We start from the raw sequence: 20,256 nt of genomic DNA, 5'->3' as shown, positions 1-20,256 counted from the left end.
TAATGCTGCTCCGAAACGGTATGATTTTCTATCTTTCGTGGAACACAAAAGGTGATTTTTTAAATAGTCTTTACAAGTATTATTTGCGATTCAATGAAACTGAATAGTGACTCCGGTTTGTCAAGCTCCAACAAGGAGAAAAAAACTGAAACCTAAGTAAAATTAATCGTTATGACTCATGCACTATATTCCAAGTCTTACGAAGCCATATGATCACTTTGTGTAATGAAAATTTGAGTCATTATTCATTCTCAAATCAAATTAAATCATTACTAAAACTCTGAAATAAAAAATGATGACTCTTGTCGAAAATATCAAACCTCACCGGTTCTCATTGCATCTCTTGACCAAGGAGCATGTTGGCATGTCGTAAGAACAAGTGAGATTTATTTTATTGAGGTAGCCACCATATTTGATTTCAGCTCTGAAATAATAAACCACGAGAGCAGCAACTCTTTCACAATACACTTTTATTTCAGTTCGTTGCCTCAAGACAAACACAAAGTAAAACAGACAAAATTTTGATAAAATATTTCTGTGTTAAGGACATTTTCTTTTTAAACAACCTATTTATCATTGAAATTCTGTTGAGATTAAAAGCAAAAAGCTATGTGATTTACAAACCAAAGCTCAGCTGTTCCAGGTGGTCAATAAACTAGAACATCTTATAGAGCTGTTGTGTTGGTTCTTTTAAAAGCCAGATTACTGGGTTTGAAGGTTTAGAAATAGTTGACCACCCTGCGGATAGACTGAATGTTGGGAGTCTCAGCTTGCCACTCCTTAAACGAGCAGTAGTTTCCTCTCTCCACAATGTACATGCGGCCACGGTAGTTCGGCTCCTCGTACATCACCCAACTAATCCAAGAGGGAGACAGAGACACTTTAATTTTTATTTTCCACTACAGTCATTTAATTTTACATTGCACAGTGCAAATGACTTGGCAAAACAAATATACAGTTATTTCTCATACCAATAAAACAACAAAATTGAAATGGAAATTGATTTAAGAGAGAGAGAGAGAGTTACATAAACACATTCTTAGCATTAGTTGTCGTACATTGTCCATTGTCTACAGTGGCCCTCAACTTGTCTTGCTTCAGGACACAGATTTTACATTGGACATCAAATAAAGACCCAACTCAATACTTAACATTCTTTTATTATTTGTACTGCTGTCCGCAAACAGACCTGTGACCCATTTTGAGGTCGCGACCACTAGTTACCCACTGAGCTAAAACACTTTCAGCTTTTGTTTCAATAATAAAGCTTTTTCAAGATTTGTTTGGCGTTTGTCTTTATGGAACTTACACGCCATCTCCATAGACTTTAATGGAGTTGAGACAGTTCTTGCTGAATCCTGTGGTCTGGAGGAAGGGACAGTCTTCACACAGTTCAACACACTGACCAGTGAAGTTCTGACCCTCAAACAGCTCCATCCTGTAGTGCTCCCCATGCTGAGAAAGAAAGACAGAACGAAAAAATGAAGTTGCTCAGAATAGCATACCACTACTCATGCAATGTTCAAGCCAACCCCTACCCCTATGTTCAAGCCAAATCTACGCCCTTGGCAGAATGCATTATACTTTGTACAGGATCTGTATGCATGGAATACACATATTATCTTACCAAAATGTGCAATACACAAGCAAAAATGAAGTCATTAACCTTACTTAATTGAATTTGAGAATTTAATGTCTTTCATTCATTTTAAGTTTTATTGAGCCAATATAATTTACTGGATTAGGTTAAATCAATGTACTATAATAGTAACTCAACTTAACTCAACTTCATCAATTTTCTAAGGGGGGGGGGGGGGTGCGGGTTGTGTTGAGGTCACAAATATAATGGTCCTCTTTGGTCCTTTAAAATAGTAAAGGCGCTGAATGCAATAATTTTCTGAAGGGCCAAAACTGCATAATTTTTTAAGTTCACTCAGTATAAGACAAACACTGTGTCTGCACTGCTAGCAATTTGCCTGTGTCAGTCATCTTTTATTTCTTTTTTGTGCTGTATCTGTAAAATGACATGACTGTGTCAGCTGGCTAGCAAAAAGAAAATGCACAAAATTATTTACTGCCCTCAAGTTTGTTCCCCATAGACTTCTTTCCCCCAGAAGAAACGTAACAATCTTTTCTTTAAGAATCCCAACGCTGCTCTTTTCCATACAAAAATGGTTCATATTGATCACTCCTGCCAAGGTCCAAAGATAAAATTAAAACAATTATTATAAAATATATCAAAAGTAGTCCATACAACACATAGCTGTTGTATGGCTCCAGAAAGCTTGGAATATAGTGCACAAGTCATTTGGACTACTGTTATGATGACTTTATACTGAACCTTTAATAGTGCTTTATAGTTTTTGTCCTCCTTGAAGCTTGACAGCTCCTGCTCACTATAAACTGTGATTCTATGGAATACAGCTGCTTAAAATATCTATTCTTATGTTCCAAGAAAAACCCAGCATATGGGTTTTGAACAACATAAGGGTGAATAAATGAGTAAAAATAAAGTTTCCATTTTTAGGTGAACTACTCCTTTAACTGGTGGCTCATTTTTGAGCGCAGACCTGACAAGAATGCAACATCAATGCTACATTAACACCACAAAAAGTATTCATGTAGTTCTAACTCACAATGGGTTAAGTAAAATTCCATTTTACAAATTTAAATGCATAGAACACAAAAAAATCAAGTTGTGACAAAATGTTTTTTCTCCTTTTTTGCCCAATTTGGAATGCCCAATGTGCTTTTAACTCCTTGTGGTCGTGTAGTGATTCGCCTCAGTCCAGGTGGCAGAGGACAAATCCCAGTTGCCTCTGCGTCTGAGACCATCAACCCACACATCTTATCATGTGGCTTGTTAAGCGCATTGCCACGGAGACATAGTGCATGTGGAGGCTTCACACCATCCATTGTGGCAACCATGCTCAACTCACCACGTGCCGAGAACAAACCACATTATAGTGACCACAAGGAGTTTACCCCTTGTGACTCTACCCTCCCTAGCAACCGGGCCAGTTTGGTTGCTTAGGAGACCTGGCTGGAGTCACTCAGCATGCCCTGGGATTTGAACTAGCGAGCTAGAGAACTCCAGGGGTGGTAGCCAGCGTATTTTACCACTGAGCTACCCAGTCCCCATCAACCTCAGATTTAACAATATTTGATAAATGTATCTTTTATCAGTTCTGATATATTGAATTACCAATAACTAATATGTAAAAAAAAAAAATCTTATTTTATTAATACATTTGTGCATGTCTCATTTACTATAATTACATTGTGTTAGCCTGTCTCATATTGATATTTTGACATTAAGGCAAAACAAAAAAGGAGCTAACTACATTGAAGCTATTAAAGATAGAAAATTATTTAAAAATCTATCTAACAAATAGGCCTAGTATTTAATTTCCATTATATATCTACAATACATTTTACAGAATTTATTTGGCACAAAAACAATTACGACCACAATTAGGGTTACACAACATAAAACGGAACAAATAAATTCAAGCTAAATAAAACACTAAATTAAACAAAATAATTTATAATTAATAGAACTTCTAAAGCACTTTTGTATTAACTCAAAAACATACTGATAAACAATTTCAATTAAAGAACTTTAGCTAATGTTCTTTAAAAGTTGTCTCTAAGTTGTGAACAAATGTTCTATAAGAAAGACTCATGATCATCAGGATTAATACGAACGTAATGATACTTATATCATTTGGCGTAAGCTCTGTCCTACGGTTCAGTGCTCGGATACTTGCTTGAACTGTCAGATTCTGCCGGAAGTGATGACGGCAGGGGAGCGTAGCTTATCCCCGCCCAGGACGGGACCTAAACTGGTTGGTGATGGGGTGGAGGAGGGTGAAAACAACGGAAGTATGCCAACAATGAGAGACAGCTGAGAGGTCTTATAAAGTGGAGGCTGTATTGTGATTGGATGGCAATCCTGACAGAGTGAATCCCGAGATCTTCCCATGAGAATTACGCTTATATATCTTGCAGTAACGTCAAAAGAATGTTCTTTTAATGTTTTTCTGTCATTGATAAACTTTCTTAAAATGTTATTCATACAAAGTTAGTGGAATGTTCTGTAAATATCTTATATTTTGTATTTTAAATACATAATCCCGTTACATGTATTCCGTTACTACATTGTTAAAAAAAAAAAATCCACAATTTTCAAATGTTTTCCAGAACTTTCCTATAACTAAAAAAAATGTAAAACTTTGAAAAAACTGGATGTTTGGAATGTTCCCAGAACTTTCAAATAACATTTTCTCAACCTAATGGAAATGTTAGGAAAACGTTCTTACAACATAAATTGTTATCTGGGCGCAGTTATTTTTATGCAGGGGCTCAAATTAATCAGTGAATTGTATGTTTTAATTGGTTCGCTTGTATGAACTGTCCGAAAGAACCAATTAACTTAAATGTTTTGGGATTTCCCATGAGAGAGGCGTGTTTCATCACTGCCGGGTTATTCTCGGCTGCAGTGTACGCAATACAATGTGACAAAAAACAATGTCGTGTTTTGTCATGTCTCACCATTACTTGTTGAAAAAAGTATCACTGCACACTGCATACTGATTCCTATACTTTTTGACAAAAATCATATGCAGGAGACAGTATTTCGCAGTATGCAGTATGCTAGTGCATATTCATCTTTACCATTTTGATTTGCTTGCAGGAGCCCATGTGATCATTGTGGGCGTTCCAGCGTTGGAAGTCCGGATACTCTCCTTTCTCCAGCATGTACTGCTGTCCTTTGAAGTCTGGATGGTCAAAGCACATCCAAGCCCCGCTCTCCACACGGATGGAGTTTGTTCTGTTCATGAATCCATGATCCTGGAAGTTATCACAGTCTCCAAACACCTCCAGCTTCCTGTCTGTGAAACACTTCCCCTCGTAGAACACTGGGAGAAGAGCAAGAATTGTCACATTTACTAATGGTTAGAACTGTTTAAAGGGATAATACACCCAAAAATGTTAATTCTGTCATTGTTTACTCATCATCGTGTGTTCTTATATGCAGGGTTGGGATGGTTACTTTTGAAATGTATTCCACTACAGATTACAGAATACATGCTGTAAAATGTAATTTGTAATGTATTCTGTTAGATTACTCAAGGTCAGTAATGTATTCTAAATACTTTGGATTACTTCTTTAGCACTTGTAGATTTTTTTCACTTGTTTTGACTATAAAAACTCGCCAGTACAGTAAGACAAAATACACATGTTAAAAATACATTCTCTGAAAATCTAATTGATCTTGTTTTAAGTATTTTTAGATATTTTTACAGGAAAACAATATATTGCCCTAATATCAAAGGTCTAACTAGAAAAAAAGAAATTATGATCTAACATGAATTTTCTTGATAAAAAAATATGATCATGCCTGGAAACGTGCATGTAAAATGTCTAGAAATAGCATTTTATCTTAGCGTAAAGCTGACGATTTACACAAGGTTTATTTCTATTTCTTCTGCTCCAAACTTACTTCAAACTTACTTCTCTGTCTGCTCGTATGAATGTAACACAGTATAAGAAAGTGTTTCACCGCTGTTCAAATGCACTTTTGATCGCATCATTTATATGTATAAATGTTTTCCATCTGAAAGGAATAAATATTAAATGAAACAAATGACAATAAAATGCAAAGTAATCTCTTCAGTAATTAAAATACTTTTTGAATGTAACTGTATTCTAATTACCAATGTTTTAAATTGTAACTGTAATGCAATACAGTTACTTATATTTTGTATTTTAAATACATAATCCCGTTATATGTATTCCGTTACTCCCCAACCCTGCTTCCGTGGAACACAAAAGGAGATGTTTGGCAAAATGTTAGTCTCAGTCACCATTCCCTTTCATTGCATCTTTGATCCTTACCGTGAAAGTGAATGGAGGCCTCATCTTTCATGTTCCAGGGAGGAAACAGAGTCAAACAGGCTTGGAACAACACAAGGGTGAGTAAATGATGACATAATTATCATTTTTGGGTGAATTGTCCTTTTAAGGAAATACTCGTGAATGTATTGACGTATTGAGGCAATCACTTGTGGTGTAACAGACTCTGTGAAGATGAAGCTCCATGAGTTCACAGTTTGAGATTCATAAATCAGTATCACACTGTGAACTCTTTCCATCATGCAATGTTTCTTACACTAAACTGGCATTAGACCAGCAGAGCATATGGAGCAAATGGAAATTAGAATAGCTTGTTACAGTACAGATCGAGCAACTGCATTAATTGCCTTCCGAATTAGGTAAATTATGAATGGTTCTTTTTGAATGGCAATGATAATGATTCTCATTAAATCAGTTACTTTCACAGTAATTACAGAAAAATAAGCCATTTCTCCCCCAATAAAATCTGCCAAATATTGGAGACATTATCTAGATTTTATTGCTAATAATTTATAAATGGCTAATTAAAAAAAAAAAGCTATTTTCTTGACTAATGTGATTTTCCAAATCTGAATTTATATGAATCTCTTTAATCAGCAAGTGAACACAAAAAATTAGGCAGGTTCAGGTTCAGGTTTCGTCACATACAAATCTTATTCTATATTATTTATTCGGGTTGGTGTCAGAAATAGAACTTTTACATTAATATGGCCCTCTGGATTTGATTACATTTATCTAAAAACAGGTCCTCCATAGCGATAGTGACAATAGAACACAACACAGCTGCACACAAAACAGAGAACAGAACTTACTAAACATGTCTGAAGAGTTTGTAGCCAAAGAATTGATGCATTTCTATGCCCAGCCTTATTTTTTTTAACAGAGTATTCGGAAATCAAACAGAAACATAGAGGAGGCTACAGGCAGCCACAGTCACACCATGTCTTAAACTGACGGCTAACGACACGTGTTAAAAGGTATATTTTCTATGGTTATCAGAGTTTTTGTCCTAACCAGCTGTGACGAGTGATGGTACATTCTATCGTTTGCTTGTTTTCTATTTTCGGCATCACACAGGTAATTCTGTCCTCTATGAACTGGCACTGGTCCAAAAACAAAAAACAAAAAAAATTTGGCTGGGCATAGAAATGCATCAATTCTTTGACTACAAACTCTTCAGACATGTTTAGTAAGTTCTGTTCTCTGTTTTGTGTGCAGCTGTGTTGTGTTCTGTTTTGTTTCCACTATCGCTGAGGAGGATCTGTTTTTTGATAAACAAATTTTTTTTGCTTGAAAGCCCCAATGACATGAGGGCGCTGCATGAACTATTGCTCTTGTGCCCTATCATGAACGTGCACAGGATATCAACGGTCAGTGAACATTTTCAATAAATAATACATTAGACTTTGGTTTGTTTCTCACCAAACCTTATTGTATGCTTTCATAACAATCATGAGTCTCATGGAATTATTTATTAGACTTCTGAATGATACTTTTGTGTTCTTTTGAAGCTTGAAGAGGTGGTCACTATAAACTGCCATTGTACGACATCACTGAGCACTATAATTTTTATTTTTTATTTTTTTTTTTTCACAATTTCTCCCTTTGTGTTAAGAAAAAGAAAGAAAGTCATATAGGGTTATAATAACACAGGGGTGAGTAAACAATGACTGAATTTTCATTTTTGGGTGAACTAATCCTTTAATTGATTCATTAATACAAATTCTGAAGATTGTTATATTGTCCTCTTAAAAATTAAATCAACATTAATTCATATTTTATACTAAAGTATGTTTGATTAGGACTATAATACAATATCAACAATACTATATCAGGTGTAACAAATAAAAAACAGAAGAACTCATTACGAGGGCATTTTTTGCCCCAGATTTAAAATTTTGGAGGCATTTTTGCCCTGAGCCACCCTAAATTTCTGACCCTGATTTGGGTACAGATATACTGTACAGTGGCCCCAAAAAGTATTTGGACAATTTTGGACACTCAGGTCACACATAAAATGGATTAATTTCATTGAATTAGACAACAAAATATCAAACCAAGTGGCTTTTGAAACAAATAATGCTAGACTGCTTCTCAACACTCACTGGCTTTGATATTTTGTTTATTAATGTAATGATATTCATACATTTTTAAGTGTGATTTAAATGTTCAAATACTTTTTGGGGCCACTATGTCCAGCCATCAGTCAATATAATGTCATGTACTAAAAAACGGACACATTTTGCTGGTGTGCAAGCGTACACAAAACAGTTGTGCAAATTAACACTGAATATCCATTGAACATATATGTGCATGACTATATGTTGTGTATAACTAAAACTGCAGTGTATGTAAATTTATGTATGTGCATAAATTGTTGCTTTGATTGGTCAGGAAATATACCCCAAAAACATACTCCAAATATAACTACAGTACCCACCTTCCCTGAATACTGTGACATCGTTCCCTGCTTGGTTCCAGTGCAACCATCTACAAGAGTTAGAAAGACAGCAACCGGAGGGAAAAATTCTAGACTGTTGGGTATTTATGGCTTATTCGTTATAAAGGGTTATTGCGAGGTTTTGCCCACAAAAGCATCATGGACATTTTCTCTTACACTGGGCTCTGCTGATATTGGACTTCAGACGGGTGAGATACACAATGACAGAATGCATTGTGTTAAAGCTCAGATTTACGGTCCGGAGCCAAACTCACTGTCTGGGTGTGTGTACAGCTGCTGGCAGAGAGTCAAAACAAGGCAGGCGTACACAGCTCTGGCTGCAAGAATATAAACATGGAAACAATATACTACACTCTCAAGGCTATCACTGGGTGGTACTTGTTTTGGGGACATATTCAGGCAGAACCCTTAAGGAGACAAAAAGGTCTGTATTTTTTTTTCTCCAGAGGAACAAAACATATAGATGTACCTGTAAAGGTATGCAATAGTTTCTTAGGGTACAATCAACAATCTATCCATCCATCCATCCATCCATCCATCCATCCATCCATCTCTCAGTCGGTCGATCTGTCGGTGTGTCTGTCTGTCTGTCTATCTATCTGTCTGCCTGTCTGTCTGTCTGTCTATCTATCTATCTATCTATCTGTCTCTCTGTCTGTCCGTCTGACTGTGTCTGTGGATCTATCTAGATAGTATCTATTTTCCAAACATTCAATTTTCATTATAGGAACAATAAAATGTTCAGTTCCCTATCTGTCACTCACTCGACGTTGTGTTGATGTAGTGACACTAGGGGTCACTCTTGGGAGCCCGAGACACCTCTGGTCTTTGATAAAAGGCCAATGAAAATTGGCAAGTGGTATTTGCATGCCACTCCCCCAGACATACGGGTATAAAAGGAGCTGGTATGCAACCACTCATTCAGATTTTCTCTTCGGAGCCGAACGGTCATGCTCACTGAGCTGAATTACTACTGTTCATTCACCTCTGCTGGATCTGACGGTGCATTTCAGTGGCTTCTCCCTCCTCTGCACTGGTGCACTGCAGAGATCGCTCCTGGGCGCTTCGGCAGAAAAAAGAGAGTATATTTTCTGAAAGAGTTTATTTCTCTAAAAGAGTATATTTCTCTAAAAGAGCGGCACACACGGAACGTCTTTTAAAGACGCATCTTTTTAAAGATGCCTTTCCGATTGTGTGTTATTCCTGGTTGCGGTCGTTATCTCTCAACTTCGGATGGTCATGATTGCTGTCTTTCGTGTCTGGGCGCGATGCACATGGAGGCAGCGTTCGTGGATGGTTCATGTTCTCACTGCGAGAACATGACCATGGCAACGTTGTTCTTATGAAAGCAAGCCACTCCAGCGGCTCCCCGCCTTGGTCCTTCTACCTACGGGTTTGAGGCAAGCGTGGCTAGCACTGGGGGAGATCTGGGGACCCTAATGGGATCGCCTCCGCTGGGTATCCCCCATGGACCTCCCATTCCCCAGCACACTCGTCTGCCCCATTCAGGCTTCTGGATGAGTCCGCCGGCTCGTCTCACGGCAAGTCTGGCCTCTTATTCGGAGCCCGCGAAGATGATGAGCTCTCGAGCGCAGCATCGGATAGCGGGTTTGTCCAGTCGGACGCAGAAGCCTCAGCTGGGCTCCCCCACGGGGGACGATTGCCCAGTCACAGGCTGATGCAGAAATGATGGACATGCTTTCCCGGGCGGCCACGAGCGTCGGGTTAGAGTGGGACCCTCCGCTCTCCCCTGAACCCTCGCAGCTCGATGATTGGTTTCTGGGCTCGCACGCCCCGCTCCAGTGCCTTTCTTCCCGGAAGTGCACGAGGAGCTGATGAAATCATGGGGGCACCTTTTACTGCCCGGCCCCGATTCCTCAGTTCCCCCGCCCTCACTACCCTTGATGGCGGGGCGGCCAGGGGCTATATGGCAATTCCCCCGGTGGACGCCCTAAGCTCCCGTCCAAGCCCTGTAAGTTCACGTCGTCCCTGACGGCTAAAGCCTACAGCGCTGCTGGACAAGCCGCCTCTGCCCTGCACGCCATGGCTCTCCTACAGGTCCACCAAGCCAAGGTGTTAAAATAACTGCACAAGGGTAGTTCCGCCCCAGATTTGATGCAGGAACTGCGCTTGGCGACCGACCTCGCTCTCCGAGTGACGAAGGTCATGGCGCGGTCTCCCGGGTGGACGATGGCCACATTAGTGGTCCAGGAGCGCCACCTTTGGCTCAACCTGAGATGGGTGAGGCCGACAAGACAGGGTTCCTTGCTGCCCCCATTTCCCAGGCTGGCCTATTCGGCGACACTGTCGAGGACTTTGCCCAGCAGTTCTCGGCGGTGAAGCAGCAGACAGAGTCTATCCGTCATATCCTGCCCCGATGTGGCTCAAGATCCCGCACCCCGTCTGCTCGTTGCCAAAGGCGTCCCCCTGCGGTGACTGCACCAGCTCCGCCGCAGCCCGCCCCTTCAGCCCGGCCCCGGCAGGGAGCCCACCGCAGGAAGCATACGCCACCCGTCTCACAGTCGGCCGCTAAGAACCCACGGATGTCGTCAAAGCGCCCCTGAGACGGGCGACCCAGGGACGAAGAAACCCACTCACCTGGAGCTGGTAAGAAGACCACTCCATCCCCCTGTGGAGGGCCGGGTGGAGAATCTTTTGTTGCCTTTTTGTTTGATTTCGCCGCATGCCCAAGTGGCTGCGGTACCCAACAGTTCAGCAAAAGAGCGGTTTCCTTCTTTCCTGGGTCACATACCCAGTGTGCATGGTCGTCATCACGACTACCGTCCATGGGTTTTTCCTTGCAGGATTGGCGCTCCAGCGGTGGTCTTCCCGCCCCTGAGCACCCAGCTGTGGCACACATCCGCCCCCGATGTGGCAGTCTCCACGGGTTACGAGGACAGGCCTCTTCCTCCCCCGTCCCAGGCTGTTCCAGGGGTGGTCACAAGGAGGCAGGTAAGTGCTTCGATGTCCTTAGACTCAGCACGGCCACAACATGGTGTGGCACCTCGAGCTCCGCCCCGCCACGAGGCCCCACCTGCCGGTACGTCCGACGATGTTGTCCCCTTGGTCCCCCTTGAGCGGAACTTGGATGCGTGGTTGCGCTTTCCAATCCGTCGCTATGGCTGGTCCGGACTGTCCGACTCGGCTACGTGATTCAGTTCGCCAAGCGCCCGCCCAGGTTCAGCGGTATCCACTTCACCTTGGTGAAGGATGAAAACGCTGCTACCATACTCGCGGAGATCGCTACCCTCCTACAGATAGAACCTGTCCCTCCGGCCGAGATGAAGAAGGGGTTTTACAGCCCCTTCTTCATCATACCGATAAAAGGCGGTGGGTTGCGGCCAATCTTGGACCTGCGAGTACTGAACTGGGCCTTACACAGTGTAACACTTCTCCGTGGAAGGAGGAGGCGAGAAGCAGATTTCCTGGTTCAGGTAAGGATTTTTATTTTCCCCTCTGCAGCAGGTATACACTCTCAGAGCTTTTTATGTTGTTCAGTAAGCTAGTCTAAAGTACACAAACCACTTCACAAAATAAACTCTCAACATTACAATAATTAAGTCTTCGCTTCACACTCGGGTCTCTGGTGCCCAGGCTCTCTCTGTCCTCTACCTGCGGTGTGGCTCTATTTATGCTGCTCTCCCCATGCTCACTGAAATTAGAGACAGGTGTTAGACATAATTTAACTCAGGTGTAAGTGCCCTTACTGCTTTCTCTCTCTCTGGAGAGATGCTTGACCACGCCCCCGCTGCCACACACAGACTTCCGTTCAAGATGCTGACACAAAAACACATTCTGGAAAGCGTCCAGCATCAAGATTGGTTCGCGGCGGTAGACCTGAAGGACGCGTACTTCCACTTCTCGATCCTTCCTTGACACAGACCCTTCCTGCGGTTTGCATTCGAGGGTCAGGTGTATCAGTACAAGGTCCTCCCTTTCGGCCTGTCCCTGTCTCCTCGCATCTTCACGAAGGTCGCAGAGGCAGCCCTTGCCCCGTTAAGGGAAGTGGGCATTCGCATTCTCAACTATCTCGACGACTGGCTAATCCTAGCTCAGTCTTGGGACATGTTGTGCGCACACAGGGACTTGGTGCTCTCACACCTCAGCCGACTAGGGCTTCGGGTCAACTGGGAAAAGAGACCGCTTCAACACTGGCTTCAGACTTGAGTCCCGAGATGGGCATGGCACCGCGGGACACATCGCATGGTCATCACGCCGGTCTGTCACCTTCTTTTCAGCCCTTGGACCGACCTCTCGTTTCTACGGGCAGGTGTTCCCCTAGAACTGGTCTCCAGGTGCGTCGTGGTCACGACAGACGCCTCCAAAATGGGCTGGGACACTGTTTGTAATGGGCACGCAGCCGCAGGCCTGTGGACGGGCCCGCGACTGCATTGGCACATCAACTGCCTCGAGTTGTTGGCAATTCTGCTTGCCCTGCGGAGATTTCGGCCGTTGATCCAGGGCAAGCACGTGTTAGTTCGGACAGACAACAAGGCAACGGTAGCATATGTCAACCGCCAAGGCGGTCTGCGCTCTCGTTGTATGTCACAACTCGCCCGACGTCTCCTCCTCTGGAGTCAGCAGCACTTCAAGTCGCTTCGAGCCACTCATATCCCGGGCAACCTCAACACTACAGCGGATGCGCTGTCATGGCAGGTTACCCTCAGGGGAGAGTGGAGACTCCAACCTCAGGTGATCCAGCTGATTTGGAGTCGATTCGGACATTCACAGGTGGACTTTTCGCCTCCCAAGAATCCTCCCACTGCCCGCTCTGGTACGCCCTGACCAAGGCCCCCCTCGGCATAGACACGCTGGCACACAGCTGGCCCCCTGGCCTGCGCAAATATGCGTTTCCACCAGTGAGCCTACTTGCACAGACCCTGTGCAAGGTCAGGGTGGACGAGGAGCAGGTCATCCTGGTAGCACCCTATTGGCCCACCCAGACGTGGTTCTCGGACCTCACGCTCCTCGCGTCAGCCCCCTCGGCGAATTCCCCGAGGAAGGACCTTCTTTCTCAGGGACGGGGCACCATCTGGCACCCGCGACCAGACCTCTGGAATCCATGTCTGGCCCCTGCGGTGGTAGACACGATCACTCAGGCTAGGGCACCCTCTATGAGGCACCTGTATGCCTTTAAGTGGCGTCTGTTCGCTAAGTGGTGTTCTTCCCAATGGGAAGACCCCCAGAGATGTGCAGTCTGATCAGTGCTTTCCTTCCTGCAGGAGAGGTTGGAAGGGAGGCTGTCCCCTTCCACCTTGAAGGTGTACGTTGTCGCCATAGCAGCACACCACGATGCAGTCAATGGTAAGTCCTTAGGGAAGCACGACCTGATCATCAGGTTCCTGAGAGGTGCCAGGAGGCTGAACCCCTGCAGACCGTGCCTCGTTCCCTCATGGGACCTCTCTGTAGTTCTTCAGGGTCTACAGAGAGCCCCCTTTGAGCCTTTGCAGTCAGCTGAGCTTAAGGCACTCTCCATGAAGACTGCCCTCCTGACTGCGCTCACTTCCATCAAGAGGGTAGGAGACCTGCAAGAGTTCTCTGTCAGCTAAACGTGCCTGGAGTTCGGTCCGGGCTACTCTCACGTGATCCTGAGACCCCGACCGGGCTATGTGCCCAAGGTTCCCACGACCCCTTTTAGGGATCAGGAGGTGAAGCTGCGAGCGCTGCCCCAGGAGGAGGCAGACCCAGCCCTATCATTGCTGTGTCCGATGCACGCTTTACGCATCTATTTGGATCGCATGCAGAGCTTTAGAATCTCTGAGTGCACAGCGGAAAGGAAGCGTTGTCTCCAAGCAGAGGATCACCCACTGGCTCATTGATGCCATAGCTATGGCATATCACACCCAGGACATGCCGCCCCTGGTAGGGCTACAAGCCCATTCTACCAGGGGTGTAGCGGCCTCCTGGGCCCTGGCCAGGGGTGCCTCTCTAACAGACATTTGCAGAGCAGTGGGCTGGGCAACACCCAACACCTTTGCAAGGTTCTACAACCTCCGGGTGGAACCGGTTTCATCCCAGGTAGTGGCATGCAATACAAGTGGATAAGCCCGGGATAGCCAGCCGGGTGTATCGCTTGCACATAGTGCCTTCCACCTTTTTTGAGCTGAAGCCGTGCGCCATTAATTCCCTGTAGTGTTCACAAACTATGTTCCCTGGTTGACTTCCTCCGAGCCCTGTGGCAGTCGAGTTTTCAGAGAGACTCACTGACCAGTACACATGCCAACTAAGAGCCCTGTTCTGGGGTAGGTGCTCTGCATGTGGAGGTTCCCTGTAAGGTAAAACCCCATGCAATTTATATCTTCCGCTAATTCGTTTCCCTGTTGGCAAACTACGTCTTCCTTGGGCAGAGCCCCTCTGCCCCAGTCTCCATGTTTGTAGTAACTCCTCCCCCGTTGGGCAGGATCTACCTTGAAGACTCTCCACATGGTCAGCAAGACGGTGTCCTCCCCTTGGGAGGGACACCCCTCGATTAGACCTGGCGGCCCAGTCGGATAATCCCCCAGTCGGATAATTCCCCTAATAGGTTAGCCTGTCTCTATCTTTTGGGTAGTCGACTTGTCCCCAAAGGGCCGTTTGACACTCATAACTATATTGGGGGAGGTTACGTGTCGGCCTGGTGTGCTGGCTACGAGGCACACAGTGGTCTGCCTGTCACACACCGCCAGTTCACGTAACACAGTTCAGCCAGTTGTGGCGTTTCGTATAGGGACCCCTAGTGTCACTACATCGACACAACGTTGAGTGAGTGACAGATAGGGAACGCCATGGTTACTTGCGTAACCTCCGTTCTCTGATGGAGGGAACGAGACGTTGTGTCCCTCCTGCCACAATGCTGAACTACCCGCTGAAATGGCCAGACCTTGTCTCGGCTCCTCAGCATAAAACCTGAATGAGTGGTTGCATACCAGCTCCTTTTATACCCGTATGTCCGGGGGAGTGGCATGCAAATACCACTCGCCAATTTTCATTGGCCTTTTATCAAAGACCAGAGGTGTCTCGGGCTCCCAAGAGTGACCCCTAGTGTCACTACATCGATACAATGTCTCGTTCCCTCCATCAGGGAACGGAGGTTACGCAAGTAACCATGACGTTTTCTTGATGTGAGTATAATTTTATTTATTTAAGGTCAGCATATCATTCATGAAAACATTCTCAACAAATTGTGACTGAAGCTACATTAACATTCTGCCTAAAATCTCATTTTGTCATTCACATAAGAAAGAAAGTCATAGGGATTTGGAATAACACAAGGGCAGGGGTTAAATTGGGATTTTGGAAGTGGGGGAATCTTAATATCAGGTGGAGATTCTGGTGCCAAAACCCCCCTTGTGAAATCCCCCCTTTTGTATTTTAATACAAATACATTGTATAATTTAATAAAAAAAACACATTATTTACAAATGATATAAAATTATACTATAGTTTCAAATTTTTTTTTTTCTTGAATTGAAGGTGCTGGAACACCATATCGGACCAATGTAACCTCTGCATAAGGATGAGAAATTTTGATTTTTGGGTGAAATATCCCTTTAATTGGTTTATTGTAAATCAATCACCTGATCAATGCAGCTCCATGATCCTTAATTAGCTCAGCCTGGGCTTGCAAAACCCATGATACCATGGTGTGCCACAAGGAAGCAATAGACCTTATAACTATTTGCTAACACTTTACAATAAGTTTCCATTTGTTAACATTAACATTATTTTACAGTATTTATTAATCTTGGTTAATGAGAATTTAAAGGAATAGTTCACCCAAAAATTCTTTCATCATTTACCCACCCTTATGCCATCCCAGATATGAATGATTCTCTTTCTTAAGCAGAACACAAACAAAGATTGTTAAAATAATATTTCAGCTCAGTTGGTCCTTTCAATGCATGTGAATGCTGGTCAGAAATCTGAAGGTCCAAAAAGCAGATAAAACCAGCATAAAAGTAACCCATAAGACCCCAGAGGTTAAATACATACCTGCATAAGTGATATGATAGGTGTGGGTATGAAAAAAAACTATTTAAATCTTTTTTTACTATAAATCTCCACTTTCACCTTCACTTTTTTTCCAATTTTAAGGTAAACTATCCCTTTAAATTAACATTAACCAAGATTAAAAAATGCTGTAAAAGTATTGTTCGTTGTTAGTTCATGTTAACTAATGTTATTAACTTGTGTTTTGGGCTTGGTTGGAGTCATAAGGCCCGAGTATACTTTGTTTTTCTGCATTCCGGATCAGATTGTACTCGGATGACCGCATTGCCTTTCAAAGTATACTCATCTGCATGCACACTACAACTGCTTTGTAAAAGTTTTTTAGTACAGTCAATGGCAGCTGCATGTGCCAACAATGTCCATTAACAAGGACTGTCCGTGTGTGGAAAAAATCTGTGCTGCACGCATACAGACTGTGCTGAAGTACGAAATTTGCGTCATGCATACTGTGCAATCAGCAACATGGACAACCAAAGTATACTTTGGCCTTTTTGCTGAATTCAGAATGGCATGCTTTCATACTACTCTGACTCATGGCCCAGTCTTACTCATGGCACCCCCAGAAACTTCTGACACCTCTGTCTCGGTCCAGTGAAGAGTCAACCACTTGCCTACCCTAAAGATCAAAATACTCCCCCAAAGATTGCATCTTAGTACTGCTAGTTCTGCAATAACTTTATACAGCAGAAATAGTAACAGTAGTATAGTCTGCATGAACTCAGCCTCAGTGAGGGAAAGGTTGTGTAATGGCCACAGGAAACTTACACATTCTGCTTCCTGAACCCCATCTGAAGAGGCCAGTGGCTGAAGCTTAAGAATTAAAATGGCAAAAATCTCTACATCACAACACTACAATACACAAAGTTACACAGATAAAGTTGGAAAATACTGTTTCATGTTGCTGTGTCATGACCATTGACAGACCTTGGTCTGTTGCAAAGAGAGAGAGAGAGGGAAAGAGAGAGAGAGAGGGAGAGAGAGAGAGAGAGAGAGAGAGAGAGAGAGAGAGAGAGAGAGAGAGAGAGATAAGAAACCTGTAGGATAAAGGTGAGGTTTCATATAGACATAAAGGGTAGCACAGTTTCACTCAACAGACCACAGAACAGCAGTACAACGGTGAGTTACACTGACAAATATACAGTTCTTTCTGGAAAGATTCACATTTTATTTCTGGACTTTTTTACACATAACATTAAGGCTTGCACATTATCTACATGTAAATCAGATGTATGTACTTCAAATGAGATAAGTTAAGATAAGATAGCACTTTATTGATCTGCTGGGGGACATTTTATGGCAAGTGGTTAAATGTGCTGCTTCAGTCATATTAATTACGATAATACCTAATTTCTGGTAAGTTATGATTTATACGAGTGCTTTTCTCCCCAAGTTAACACATAGCAAATTTTCATAATCTTAATATATAGTTTTGTCTTGTTTACCGATAAAAATGATTAAACATCCTCAAAACAAGAATACTTTACAAGCAAAATTGCATATAAGATTATTTAACTAGTTTAAAGTGTAAATCTAATTGCATTTAGTGAGTTTTATGCTTAAAGTAAGACAAGAGAAAACTATATTCCAGTGGGGTAAAAGAAATACATTAAATTCAACAGTATTAATTAGTATTAATTAATTAATTCGTTTTAAGGATGTTTAGTTGCTGATTCTATGCAGTGTACAATTTACAGACTAGAATAAATATTAGTGCTTCTTTGAAAAAAAAAAAAAAAATGTAACCTTTAACTTTTTACCTTAAATGTGAAATAATTGTCCAGTTAATTCAATAATTGTGATGTTTTGTTTTGTTTCACAGAATGATGAAGGTCCTCATATTGTCTATTGTTCTTGTGCTGGTTGTGACAGGCAGTGAGTTTACATAGTGATTTCCTGTCATAAAACGGACTTCAGATCGTCTATGACGCAACCAACTCTGCTTGGCAAACAGATCTGTGCTGAAAATAAAAAGCAGAATAAACAAAGAAAAATTTCAGCAAGATTATGTTGACTAATATTATTCTGAGTAAAAATAACTATGCATTTAAAGGGATAGTTCAACCAAACTAAACAAAAATTCTCTCATCATTTACTCACCATACCATCCCAGATGTGTATGACTTTCTTTCTTCTGCTGAATAAAAACAAAGATTTTTAGAATACAATGAAAGTGAATGGGTACCAACATTTTGAAGCTCCAAAAAACACATAATGGCAGAATTAAAGTAACCCATACGACTCCAGTGGTTAAATCCATGTCTTCTGAAGCAATATGATAGGTGTGAGTGAGAAAAATATCAATATTTAAGTCCTTTTCTACTATATATTCTCCTCTCTTCCCAGTAGGTGGTGATATGCACAAAGAATGTGAATCACCAATAACAAAAAAAGAAGAATGAGAAAGTGAAAGAGATTGATATGAGTTTGATAGAGATTGATAGTTAAAAAGGACTTAAATATTGATTTGTTTCTCACCCTCACCTATCATATAGCTTCTGAAGACATAGATTTAACCACTGGAGTTGTATGGGTTACTTTTATGCTGCCTCTATTTGCTTTGGAGCTTCAAAGTTTTGGTACCCATTCACTTGCATTGTATTGACCTACAGAGATGAGATATTCTTCTAAAATCTTTGTTTGTGTTCAGCAGAAGACAGAAAGTCATACACATCTGGGATGGCATGAGGGTGAGTAAATTATGAGAGAATTTTCCTTTTTTGGGTGAACTGTTCCTTTAATAACATTATAAATAAGATTGTGTGTGTACACACCAAAAAATTGAGAATGTAACATAGGCCCCTGTTTGTTTAAGGCATGGCCCTGGATTGCCATTACTGTGTCCCAGCTAAAGCAGGAGGAGCCTGTGAGGTCACCGCAGTAACCTGCCCACCGGAGAAAGACGCATGTGCTGCTGCCAAGTTCCGCAGACATCCATGTGAGTGCGATGCCCAGAGTAGATAAGATGTATTATAAGTACTTTCAAGTACTTGTCGACTTTAAACTACAAATGGGTAGTTGACAATCTGGACTTTTTTCAAGATCAAAATGTTAGCTTAAAAATAATTAAATATGTCTAATTTCAAGAACTAGATCCCAGAAGTCTCACCATACAAGCACATCAATTCAGAAATGAATAGCTGAAATATATAGATAATATTATACAGTATATGCTGTATCCTGAATATAGCAAACATTAAGGTTTCTATAAAGGTTCATAGATTGAAAAATGGTTTGATAACTTCTGTATTTTTTTTTTTTAAACAGTCGGACATTACCAAAAGTGCATGGCCATGTCAGACTGTGAGATGGTGAAACAGAATGCTTACATCAACATCAAGTGCTGCCAGAAAGACTTTTGCAACACCTTTGATTGATCTATGCAAACAATGGCCTCTACCTGAATTGTTACACATTAATTAAACAATTCTGTTTTGTTATAGTTATGAAAAATAAAATAATAAAATAGAACACATTATTCCCCATTTAAATTTTATTTGTGTTACATGTCTTTAACATTGCCTTAAACAATTCATGCAAGCATTTTTGTTGATGAAGTGATTTACTTGCCTTTGGAAATTTTCAATACAGTTATCATAGAATTAAATACATTCTCACTGATGACACAAAAAATTGTTCTTCAGGTCAAGTCGTCATTTTTATTTGTATTGCGCTTTTCACAACACACATCATTTCAAATTATGCATTTACAAAAAATGAAACCGTAATATCTATAAAGTCACTGAGTCATCATTGTGTAATTTGATTAAATATGATTGTAAGTATAAAAATAAATCATTAAATAATTAAATAATAATTGTATTTAGAACCCCAGTGAGCAAGCCTAAGGCGACTGTGGCAAGGAACACAAAACTCCTTAAGATGTTGG

At 41.8% G+C, this 20,256-nt stretch overlaps 2 protein-coding genes across 4 annotated transcripts; one reads left to right on the top strand and one right to left on the bottom strand.

The window, feature by feature from the left end:
* Positions 1 to 453: 453 nt before the first annotated feature.
* On the bottom strand, positions 454 to 18,261 carry LOC127443184 (gamma-crystallin N-A-like). 3 transcript variants are annotated; one of them, XM_051701766.1, is made up of 6 exons: positions 18,128 to 18,261; positions 17,136 to 17,300; positions 8,361 to 8,410; positions 4,678 to 4,922; positions 1,310 to 1,455; positions 454 to 855 (listed from the first exon to the last, which is right to left on the bottom strand). In XM_051701766.1, the coding sequence occupies exons 2-6, from the start codon at positions 17,156 to 17,158 to the stop codon at positions 720 to 722; spliced, it is 600 nt and encodes a 199-aa protein (XP_051557726.1). In that variant the 5' UTR covers positions 17,159 to 17,300; positions 18,128 to 18,261; the 3' UTR covers positions 454 to 719. The 3 variants fall into 3 exon arrangements, with proteins under 3 accessions (XP_051557726.1, XP_051557727.1, XP_051557728.1); XM_051701767.1 differs by lacking the exons at positions 8,361 to 8,410; positions 17,136 to 17,300 and adding an exon at positions 5,508 to 5,621 and having other exon boundaries at positions 18,128 to 18,258; XM_051701768.1 differs by lacking the exons at positions 8,361 to 8,410; positions 17,136 to 17,300 and adding an exon at positions 5,519 to 5,621 and having other exon boundaries at positions 18,128 to 18,258.
* Positions 17,373 to 19,845, top strand: ly97.3 (lymphocyte antigen 97, tandem duplicate 3). Its single transcript, XM_051701778.1, has 4 exons — positions 17,373 to 17,486; positions 18,190 to 18,242; positions 19,183 to 19,305; positions 19,635 to 19,845. Exons 2-4 carry the CDS (start codon positions 18,191 to 18,193, stop codon positions 19,742 to 19,744), a joined length of 285 nt encoding a protein of 94 aa, XP_051557738.1. The 5' UTR covers positions 17,373 to 17,486; position 18,190; the 3' UTR covers positions 19,745 to 19,845.
* The last annotated feature ends 411 nt before the right edge of the window (positions 19,846 to 20,256 follow it).

This window comes from Myxocyprinus asiaticus, chromosome 6 (assembly GCF_019703515.2).
Source record: "Myxocyprinus asiaticus isolate MX2 ecotype Aquarium Trade chromosome 6, UBuf_Myxa_2, whole genome shotgun sequence".
NCBI classification, from domain to species: domain Eukaryota; kingdom Metazoa; phylum Chordata; class Actinopteri; order Cypriniformes; family Catostomidae; genus Myxocyprinus; species Myxocyprinus asiaticus.
The sequence above is the reverse complement of the archived record's forward strand: the minus strand, read 5'-3'. Positions and strand labels throughout refer to the sequence as shown.